Below are 11,547 nucleotides of genomic sequence, written 5' to 3' on the forward strand. Positions count from 1 at the left end.
TTTTTTTTTTTTTTTTTTTTTGGATTCTGTATTAGTTTTGATGTAGGATCTGTAGATCTATGTTTAAGAGATATGTTTTGTAAAGTTTTATAGATAAGAGGATTCTCTGTTTCTTTCCTGCCTTGTACTTGAAACTTAGGCTGTATAATGAGAATTACTGGCTGTCTCCTCCACCCCGATATCCAATTTTCTGTTATTATTGGGAAAATAGGATGTGATGGGGTTTATTCAATTATGTTTCCTGTCTTTGGTTGTTTGATGCTCTGCAAATTCTGTTACTAGAAAGTCTAACATCGAGTTCTAGGACCTTGCACGAAGAATAGGACTTTTATGCGCAGAGAACAACGTCATTTTGCGATGTTCCATGTATACTATTGAGCATATTGGCTAAGGAGATTTTAGTGCTGTTGATTGTAGAGAAATTTTGCAAATGCAATATTCTTAAACATGAACTCACATGTAATTCAAACTTGATACTTTTTGTTGATCAATATGGTTTTATTTCCTGATTTTAAATTACTGCTGAAGCATTCTACCTCATTCGTTCATTGAATCGTACCTTACCATGTGGTCTGATATTCTCTGCAGCTATTTCAGTAGCATCAAGATCTCATAAATACCTTAGTTCACGGAAATGAGCCGCCCACAGGAACCACCCAGACAGTTTTTCCCCTTCGGGAATCCTTTCCGCACGATATCTCCCAAAGGTTCGAATTTTTCTTCAAAACTCAGGGCAATATTGAATGATTTTGAGAGAAACCTTGCTGAAAGATTAAGAAAGCTCCATCCATCTAGTAAGGATGATGTTCTTAGCCTTTCTTGGATGACATTAGCTATGAAATTGCTTTGTGAAACTCACAGTGATGTTAAAAACCTTATCAAGGAGTTAGAGCTCCCTGTGACTGATTGGAACGAGAAATGGATTGATGTCTATTTGGACATCAGTGTGAAATTACTCGACGTCTGCAACGTTGTTAGCTCAGAGCTTTCACACTTGAACCAAAGCAACCTCATGCTCCGATGCATCACCCATAATTTGGATTCTGCAGACTCAAAGCGTCTCACCCAAGCCCGTGCTTCCTTAGATGAATGGAGACTGAACATTAGCACGACAAACTCTAGAATTAAGAATTGTTGTGTAATCTTAGACAGCCTTGTAGAATCTCTTGATCTTCCAAAAGTTAAGAACTCAGCCAAGGGTAAGGTTCTAATGCACGCATTGTACGGGGTCAAGGTACAGACAGTTTTTGTGTGCAGTGTCTTTGCCTCAACCTTCTTAGGTTCCCCAAAACTCTTCGATCTGAAAATTGCCGCTACATATTCGTGGGGACAAACTTTCTCCTCCTTGCAAAGTGATGTAAATAGTGAAATTAGAAGTATATACTCCCATGGAAAGTTTACCCCTCTGAAGGAGCTTGAAGCTATTGATCAATGTGTGGGCAATCTTCATCAAATGATCCCAGAGAATCCTGAAGTCCAAGAAGTTCAACCGCTGAAGAACGTCATATCCGAGTTGGGAGGAAAGGCAGAGAAACTATCAGAAGGTGTACATTTGCTGTCGAAGGAAGTCGACAACTTTTTCCAGATTGTTTTGGCAGGGCGTGATGCATTGCTTTCAAACCTAAGGAAGGGTTAGATCATATGGAGAGGATCCGAGGAACACGAAATCAGACCAATTGCGGTGGAGCTAAACTCGAACCTGTGTACAGGGATAATAGGATGGTATCTCTTGTTTTTTCTCTTAACAGAAGAATATTAACTAACCATAGTATAGAGTAGTTTAATATTGCCGTCTTTTGCTTTTGAGTTTGTAAGATGGAACTTTGAAATGGAAATGTGTAATATGGGGTTTCTATGTTTGAGCATATGGAGTATGTTCTCCTTGTTACTAGAAACTAAGACGAAATAGTTGATTCTTTTGGTCAAGATCATCCCATCTTTGGCTGAGGTTGACCCTTCTTTGGTTGAGGCAAACCCGTCCGTTTGGGTTAATGTCGATCAGTCTTCCGACCAAAGAGAGTTAGCCAAGGCTAATCGAAGAGGTCAACCTATAGAGACTAGAATCTATTGTGCTCACATCATAAGAGAGACGAGTTCCTCGTGACTAAATGCAAACATATTTGTTTGGTTGCATAAAGATATGCTAGGAATGGATCATAGCATAATGGTATACTGCTTGAATGAGAACTTCATCTAGATGAGGCCTTACTAGCTGAGATCGAGGCCACGACCAAATGTCAACCTTACGAGCCTAGTTAAGGAAAAGTGAAAGTTGAAGGTTGAGGTCAAGACAAAGAGTCCTCCATAGAAAATCGACTTATAGAAAATTGACTTGTTGAAGATCGAGAAATGTTCATGACAACATTCAAAAGGCGCGACAAGTCGTAGGACTGGATCTCGAAGCTCTAATTGAGTCAAAATGTTAACCATCAAGTCCTACGATGGTAAAGAAGATTTCATGGAATATCTTTTAACACTTAAACAATTATGGATAGAACTTCATGTCGACCGAATGCCAAATGATACAAAGTTCGACCCATCCAAACTCTATACCGATGGTTCCTCTAATAAGCCCAAAGATCCTTCCAAATCAAAGAAGAAAAGCACCAAAGCGACTACTTGGCATACCCTATGGGTTAGTCATGAGTTTCTCAATGTCAGAAACTTACCAAAAAGCTAACTATTCTCAATAATTAATAGTTCAAAATCTAGAGACCATCTCGGGTTAGACTAACATCATGCACAAAAGTTCATTGCATAAGATGTGCATAAGAAGACGAACACTTAGTTCCATAGAAGAAAAATTATGTAAATGGTTGAATCCATAAGAACAATGTTCCCTAGTAAACTTGTGGCGCAAGGACATATCTTTCGCCATAGAAAGGGTCATGTTTGGTATGTCTATACTCGTATAAAAATTGTACACCAAAAGATTGCATGTATATTGCTTAATTGTGTGAGATGTGCACCCGGAAACAAGTGAAGTCTCAAAAAGGGTTTGATAGATATACCTAGAATGACTCGTGGTTTAGGAACATACCTCAAGTAATAGATAGAGCTAATTGTAGTTTGCTTATATTCCACGTCAATAATGAGTACATCAGAAAGTACCACAATTTTACTCACAAGTGGAGAAAGTGGGTTTGGAAAATGGTTGGAATCTAAAAAGGGTTTGTCCAGTTACTCAAAAAGATCTAGCGACTGGGTGCAAATATTGATTTATGTGGGCAAAGTCATATCAAGATTTAAGCCTTTCTGCAAATTGGAACAATGGGTAAGGCTCACATCTAAAATACAAATATGACATATTTTGATCGAGTTGAGACTGAATTATATCTAATAAAAATGGGTATAGAACTTGCCGGCAACGAGTTTTACTTTCTTTCTTCTAAGGGCTTTTTCGTAATTTTAAACGATAGTTTCATCGAGTTATGACAAGTCATATAAGAGCAACTTAGTGATATATCGACCAAGTCATGTGATCATCCGTTCTATAATCACTATTGCTCTAATATAAAGCCATATATATCGTATTTGAAGACTTGTTAAAAATTGACCAAAACATGTGATTGAGACGAATGTACATAGCCATTCACGCGGTTGAGATCAACAACAAAATTATGTCCATAGACATAGCCATCACTTGTATGACAATTATCTCCATTGAACTAATGTGGAGATTCCATATTAGAATTTTGTGTATGACCGTTGATGTAGTCGTCCCTAAACATGTAATTTCAAAGGAAGATTAAATAAAAAATAAAAAATAAAAAGACCCATTATTCCTTCAGAAAGGCGGGTCGGGATCGGAGTTCGAAGAAAATTTTCTCCAACTTTTTCCAAAGACGGAGACATATTATAAGTATTCTTCCCTGCCTTGACTCTATCAACACCTTCTTGAATTACGAAGCTAAGTATACTTTAATTGGTTAAGACATATATTTTCACTTAATAGGTCAAATAGGTCAACAAATGTTCGGATCAATTTCACTTCTCCAAATGTTATTGAACTAAAAACTAAAATATGACTTCTTGTTTTCATATTCGAATATAAAATCAAATCGGTTCCCAATACTTCAATCATTCGCTACATTTAAAACTCGCGGCCCAAATGTGAAAATCGTCATTGATCGAGGAAGAAGAAAGAAGAGAGGGAACAAGAAAGTCGTAAAGCAAGAAGATGCAAGAGAGTCGAGAAGAAGAAAACGAGAAGAGGATACAATAAAAAATAAAAATAAAAACTATTTTAAAAAACGAGGTCAAATCTAGAATTAGTCCAACGAAACATCCTTAGTTTCCACAATTCGGTCTTTTTCCACTCGAATAATGTTCATAAATTATATTCTTAAACGAACACGACTCTTCACAATGATATGATAATGTCCACTTTGAGTATAAGCGCCTCATAGCTCTACTTTAGCCTTCCCAGAAGACTTCATGCCAATGGAGAGAGTATTGTTAGATTATAAATCCATGATCATTCCTTAAATTAGTCGATGTGCGCGACTTTCTTCATCCAACATTAAAAATTCATAAATTTATATATACAAAATTAAAAGCTTATTTATATCTAATAAATCGATTAATTTAACTTTATAAATTTCGAGATTTTCACAAATTTATTCAATACCAAAACTATTTTTAAATTAATAAGTTGAGTAGTAAAAATAAATAAATAAATAAATAAATAGGAAGTTGATCGAATACGTTCATGGAGGTGCGAATCAGAGAGCGGATACAGACGCAGGCCTGCGAGTCTCCTCGAAGTCGTCTGGATGAAGGTTCGTATTCCGTTCTAACTCTCTTATAGGTCAAATAATCTTGGGAGAAATGCTCGCTTACATTTTTTCTGCAAATTTCAACACACTCCTCTTCAAATTTGGCCGTCTCTCCAACTTCCAATTCAGTTTTTGCCTTAATCTAAGTCGATTAATCTTTGTTTCTACTTTTCGATTTAGGTTTTTTCGTGAATTTTGATCTGTTCACTTCACTGGGGCCTCGGGAGTGTCAATGGAGCCCGGTCCTTTTAATCACCACATCAGGGGAGTGCCTACCCATGGGGGCCGATACATTCAGTACAATATCTATGGCAATCTATTTGAAGTTCCTAGGAAGTATATTCCTCCCATAAGGCCTGTTGGAAGAGGAGCTTATGGAATTGTCTGGTATGAAGCTTCTCTTCTCTGTTTCTTCCTTTTGATTTTGCTTGTTCTTAGTTTTTCTTCAATGTGTAAAACTTTGTTGTTTTCTTTACAAGAGATTTTTGCTGTACTGTGTAATTTGTGGAAGAGGAGAGGAACAATAGTTTTTAGAAAAGGGAGCTGAAAGTGTGATCAAAACAATAAGTTAGGATGGACATCTTCAGGGTCTTTTACAGATCAATATGGACTGCTTCTTCCTTTTACCTATATTATTTGAGTATCTTGTCTTCTCTGGCCTCTGCAATTTACTAGGGTATTGTGAGATTTCCATATTGGTTGGAGAGGGGAACGAAGCATGCCTTATAAGGGTGTGGAAACCTCTTCCTAGTAGACGCGTTTTAAGACCGTGAGGCTGATAATGATACGTAACGGGCTAAAATGGACAATATTTGTTAGCGGTGGGCTTGAACTGTTACAAATGGTATCAGAGCCAGATATCGGGCAGTGTGCCAGCGAGGACGCTGGACTCCCAAGGGGGGTTAGATTGTGAGATCCCATATCGGTTGGAGAGGGGAATGAAGTATTCCTTATAAGGGTGTGGAAACCTCTCCCTAGCAGACGTGTTTTAAAACCATGGGCTGATGGTGATACGTAATGGGCTGTTACAAATGGTATTAGAGCCAAACACCAAGTGGTATGCAAGTGAGGACTCATTTGGTTGGAGAGGGGAACAAGCATTCCTTATAAGGGTGTAGAAACATCTCCCTAGTAGACGTGTTTTAAAACCGTGAGACTGACGGCGGTACGTAATGAGCTGTTACAAATGGTATTAGAGTCAGACACCAAGCGGTATGCAAGCAAGGACACTAGGCCTCCCAAGGGGGTGGATTGTGAGATCTCATTTGGTTGGAGAGGGGAACAAACATTCCTTATAAGGGTGTGGAAACATCTCCCCAGCAGACGTGTTTTAAAACCGTGAGGCTGACGGCGATACGTAATAGGCTGTTACAAATGGTATCAAAGCAGACACTGGGCGGTGTGCAAGTGAGGACACTGGCTCCCAAGGAGGGTGAATTGTGAGATCCCATATCAGTTTGAGAGGGGAACGAAATATTTCTTACAAGGGTGTTGAAACCTCTCCCTAGTAGGCGTGTTTTAAAACCGCAAGGCTGACGACAATACATAACCGGCCAAAGCAGACAATATCTACTAGCAGTGGGTTTGGGCTGTTACGATTCTTGTCTTGCTATGATCAATGTAAAAAATTTTAAACATGTTTAGGCAATCATTATAGACATTAAGCCTTTCTTGTAACGTTCCTGCTCTTCTGTATCACGTTGACTTGTTCAGATGTATTTCTCATTATTCTCAATGAAAGCTTGGTTTATTACCAGTTACATATTTGTATATGAACAATTAAAGCAAGACATTACTTGTTTGTCTATTCAGTGCTGCTTTGAATTCAGAAACAAATGAAGAGGTTGCAATTAAGAAGGTTGGCAATGCATTTGACAATAGAATTGACGCTAAAAGAACCTTGCGAGAAATCAAGCTTCTTCTACACATGGAACATGATAATGTAAATTTCAGTGTCTATATTACTTCAGATCTTTTATTTACAATATGTAACTTGTTTATGATTTCCTTTTCTTTTCTTTTATTACTAATATCTATTAGTTTTTGCCTTATTGGAGTATCCATCGCCATATTAAGTATGAGCATTGAATATTGACTACACTTTGCTGCTATTATGTGACCATGTGGGCTAACTTTCTTTGCCCCCCAAACTGCAGATTATTGGTCTTGAAGATATTATAAGACCTCCTCAGAAGGAGACTTTCAATGATGTATACCTTGTTTATGAATTGATGGATACCGATCTGAATCAGATAATACGGTCCAATGAATCGTTGACTGATGAACATTGTCGGGTTAGCACTTCTCATCTTCTTGCAATTACATAACAATGAACATTTGAATAAGTTAGCCTCCAATTTGAATGGTTTTTGTGGGATCCCACATCGTTTGGGGAGAAGAACGAAGCATTATTTATAAGGGTGTGGAAACTTTTCCCTAGTAGACGCGTTTTAAATACCTTGAAGGGAAGCCTGAAAGGGAAAATCCAAAGAGGACAATATATGCTAGCGGTGGGCTTGGGCTGTTACAAATGGTATCAGAGCCAGACACTGGACGATGTGCCAGCGAGAAGGTTGAGCCCCGAAGGAGGGTGGACACGAGGCGGTGTGCCAGCAAAGACGCTGGGCCCTGAAGGAGGTGGATTGAGGGGCCCCACATTGATTAGAGAAGGGAATGAGTGCCAGAGAGGACGCTGGGCCCCGAAAGGGGGTGGATTGTGAGATTTCACATCGGTTGGGGAGGAGAACGAAGCATTTTTTATAAGGGTGTGGAAACCTCTCCCTAGCCGCATACGCGTTTTAAGAACTTTGAGGGGAAGCCCGAAAGGAAAAGTCCAAAGAGGACAATATCTGTTAGCGGTGGGCTTGGGCTGTTACAAATGGTATCAGAGCCAGACGCCGAGCAATGTGCCAGCGAGAAGGTGAAGCCCTAAAGGGGGGGGAGGTGGATTGTGAGATTCCACATCAGTTGGGGAGGAAAACGAAGTATTCTTTATAAGGGTGTGGAAACCTCTCCCTAGTATACGCATTTTAAAAACCTTGAGGGGAAACCCGAAAGGAATAGTCTAAAAAGGACAATATCCGCTAGTGATGGGCTTAAGCTTGGGTTTGGGCTTGGGCTTGGGCTTGGGCGGTTACAGTTTCTGACTTTAACTCGTTCTTAACATCATCATCAGTTTTTCCTTTAGTTTTTCTGTAAGAGGAATCATGAAAAAATTTACACCCTTTCCCATAGGTGGGATATGATACTTCTTGACTAAAGATGAAACACCTTCATAAAGAATTAATGATTATTAGATTTTATCTTCTTTTTCCCAAGCTGTGTATTTTTTAATCTTATTAGTACAAGTTTTTGGTGTGCAGTACTTTGTGTACCAGTTGTTACGAGGGCTAAAATACGTACATTCTGCTAACGTTCTACACCGTGATTTGAAACCGAGCAATCTGTTCGTGAATGCAAATTGTGACCTGAAAATTGGAGACTTTGGGCTTGCAAGGACAACTTCTGAAACTGATTTTATGACTGAGTATGTTGTTACTCGGTGGTATCGTGCACCTGAGTTGCTTCTTAATTGTTCAGAATACAGTGGAGCAATTGATATCTGGTCTGTTGGCTGTATATTTGGTGAAATTATGCACAGACAACCACTGTTTCCTGGAAGAGACTATGTTCATCAGCTAAAACTTATTACTGAGGTACGCTTGCCTGTTATCAGAATCAGAATCAGAATCGGCCTTAGTCTAACAGTCCAAGCCCACCGCTAGCAAATATGGTTCTTTTTAGGCTTTCCCTTTTGGGCTTCCTCTCAAGGTTTCTAAAACGTGTCTACTAGGGAGAGGTTTCTACACCCTTATAAAGAATGCTTTGTTCTCCTCCCCAACCAATGTAGGGAGAAGTTTCCACACCCTTATAAACAATGCTTCGTTCTCCTTTCCAACCGATTTAGGGAGAGGTTTCCACACCCTTATAAAGAATGTCTCATTGTCCTCCCCAACCGATGTAGAGAGAGGTTTCCACACTCTTATAAAGAATGTTTCGTTATCCTCCCCAACCGATGTAGAGAGAGGTTTCCACACCCTTATAAAGAATGTTTTGTTCTCCTCTCCAACCGATATGGGATCTCACAATTCACCCCCCGTTGAGGCCCAGCGTCCTCGCTAGCACTTGTTCACTTCTCCAATCAATGTGATACCCTCCAATCCACCCCCCTTCGGGGTCCAACGTCCTTGTTGGCACACCGTCTTGTGTCTACCCCCCTTCAGGGCTTAGCCTCCTCTCAGGCACATCGCCCGGTGTCTAGATCTGATACCATTTGTAAGAGTCCAAGCTCATTGCTAGTAGATATTGTCCTCTTTGGGCTTTTCCTTCTAGGCTTCCCCTCAAGGTTTTAAAAATGTATTTGCTAGGGAGAAGTTTCTACACCCTTAGTTCTCCTCCCCAACCGATGTTGGATCCCACATTTAGCTCCCTATTTTTCGCTCTTTCCCCAAGTCTGAGTACCGAATGAAAGTAAACTAAAGATCTGTTTTCTTTTCCAGTGGGTGTATTTCTATTTTGTGGCACAACCTTCACCATGCCTCTAATCTAACTTTACACTGTTTTTCTTTTGGTTTATGAAGCTCATTGGATCCCCCGATGACTCGAGCCTCGGATTCTTACGAAGCGACAATCCACAAAAATATTTTAGACTTCTTCCTCACTTCCCCAGGCAACATTTTTCCACTCGATTTCCCACCATGTCTCCTGCTGCAATCGACTTGCTGGAGAAGATGCTCGTCTTCGATCCTACGAAGCGCATTACAGGTATAATTCGAATCGATGACTAGTAAAACTAAACCAACTAGCTCTAAGTCATGCCTTTAACAAGATGAGATTGGGATTTTAAGATTATACATTATTTTCTTCGTTTGGATGATCACCTCGAACCTCGAACGCTTTGCAGTTGATGAGGCGCTGTGCCATCCTTACTTAGCACCTCTTCATGATACCAATGTGGAGCCAGTATGTCCAAGGCCCTTCAGTTTTGATTTCGAGCAGCCATCGTATACCGAAGAACACATTAAGGAACTTGTATGGAGAGAATCCATGAAGTTCAACCCGGATCCCGCTAACTAAGGATCATGTGTGTGTTATCTTTTCGAATTAGATTTTATCTCTTCCAAATTTGAATCCTTCTCGTGGTTAAAAGTGTTCGTGATGGATATTAAGAAAGTTAGATCTAGCACAAGAATAGACGATTCCTAGTTAAAACTTGTTCTATCTTGATGATATTTAGAAATTTGTAACATAAAGTTCCTTTCGAGTGTTAAGTTTGTTTCTTTAAGCTTGATTCATAGGCTTTGTGATACATTTTTGCTGACCAAGAACCACTCAGGAATGCCCAACAAGTAAACAAGTGAAAATACGTCTAATGCGTAGAAAATGGCCGGTATCGCTCAGTTGATAGAGCAGAGTACTCAAAATCTTCGTCTCACCGATTTGCTATGAAAATAAATAAGAATAATGTGTCAGAAATGGCTGATAAAGATTCATGTAGCCGATGCTAGATTAATTATATTCTGAGTCGGAACAATAAACCTATTCAAAGTGACGGGAATATACGGCCGATAAAGACTCATGTAGCCGATGCTAGATTAATCATATTCTGAGTCGGAACAATGAACCTATTCGAAGTGACAGGAATATTTTAATGAAACTCTACCCGTTATTATCGTTCGAGAGTTTAAAATCATACCGATACAAAAACCGAGAACAAAACACTACGAAATAGGGACCAAATACATAGCCTGACCCAATAAACTCAACACAACAATACTTTCCACCTAACTCCTATGAGATTAGGCATTGTTCATCTAATTTTTCATGAGCAGCTCATCACCCTTTCAAAAAAGAGCACTTGGAGATTCAAAAGAAAAAGAAGATTGTTGATACAACATGGAAATCTAGGGTTAAGTAGAGAAGTTTGTGCTCGACTCAAATACGAGCAAGAACAAGAAAAAGGTAGCGATAGATAGAACGACACTCTTGAATACAATGAACTAGTCCTAATTTGTTGACCTGTTGGCAGATGATATCGATGTCAAAGAGAAGAGGGGATAGGAATTTTAATTGACGGGTGATTCTAAAGCTTTGCATTTGCAACAACGAATGGATGATAAATCAAGCTCGAGAGTGATGAGAAATAAAGAGAATAGCAAACTGAAACTAATAACCGATTTAAGAACTGAAGTATTCGATCGAAAGAAAATCCAGTGCAAATAAGTTTTGTTTCTATCCAAAGTGGATGGGTAGAGTACTATGGTTAAAGCATGTATATCAATAGTGTAATTTGACCATATTATTATTATTATTATTATGTAATGAATTTTTGGATTAAATTATAATGTATGATAGTTTAATACGGTATGTTTAAAATAATTATGAAGGAACCGTGACGTAGCATTTTTTTTCTTTTGGCATTAAGTTGTATTTTCTTTAATTAAAAAAATAATAAAAATACTTACTTGTTTTCCAAAATTAAATTTTTTAATTCTTTTTTATTAGGTTTGTTGACTATGAGATAGATACTGTTGACTGTTGACTTTCTAAAAGGATGGCTGTTTCTTTTTCCAAATAGTCAATGGTCAAAACAAGAGGATTTTTTTTTTCTAATATGTTTTATTGTATATCCAACATTTATTTTTTATTAAAAAAGAAAAACATATATATATATATATATATATATATATATATATATATATATATATATATATATATATATATATATATA

General features: G+C 38.4%; 2 protein-coding genes across 5 annotated transcripts in view; both read left to right on the forward strand.

Moving 5' to 3' along the window:
* Positions 1-1,867, forward strand: part of LOC111460240 (protein BPS1, chloroplastic-like) — a 3,332-nt gene extending 1,465 nt beyond the window's left edge. For all 3 annotated transcript variants that reach the window (XM_023103402.1, XM_023103401.1, XM_023103400.1), the window contains one exon: positions 589-1,867. In XM_023103402.1, the coding sequence (XP_022959170.1) occupies positions 635-1,636 (1,002 nt within the window). In that variant the 5' untranslated portion in view covers positions 589-634 and the 3' untranslated portion in view covers positions 1,637-1,867. The remainder of the gene's footprint in view (positions 1-588) is intronic.
* Positions 1,868-4,699: 2,832 nt separating this feature from the next.
* Positions 4,700-11,547, forward strand: part of LOC111460099 (mitogen-activated protein kinase homolog MMK2-like) — an 18,890-nt gene continuing 12,042 nt past the window's right edge. The window contains exons 1-7 of one of the 2 annotated variants that reach the window (XM_023103201.1): positions 4,704-4,783; positions 4,960-5,165; positions 6,591-6,720; positions 6,935-7,072; positions 8,141-8,473; positions 9,398-9,581; positions 9,721-10,101. In XM_023103201.1, the coding sequence (XP_022958969.1) occupies positions 5,011-5,165; positions 6,591-6,720; positions 6,935-7,072; positions 8,141-8,473; positions 9,398-9,581; positions 9,721-9,893 (1,113 nt within the window). In that variant the 5' untranslated portion in view covers positions 4,704-4,783; positions 4,960-5,010 and the 3' untranslated portion in view covers positions 9,894-10,101. Of the gene's footprint in view, positions 4,784-4,958; positions 5,166-6,590; positions 6,721-6,934; positions 7,073-8,140; positions 8,474-9,397; positions 9,629-9,720; positions 10,102-11,547 lie in introns of those variants that run through there. The other variant, XM_023103202.1, reaches the window with a different exon arrangement.

Source organism: Cucurbita moschata, unplaced genomic scaffold, assembly GCF_002738365.1.
Source record: "Cucurbita moschata cultivar Rifu unplaced genomic scaffold, Cmos_1.0 Cmo_Scf00023, whole genome shotgun sequence".
Classification (NCBI taxonomy): Eukaryota; Viridiplantae; Streptophyta; class Magnoliopsida; order Cucurbitales; family Cucurbitaceae; genus Cucurbita; species Cucurbita moschata.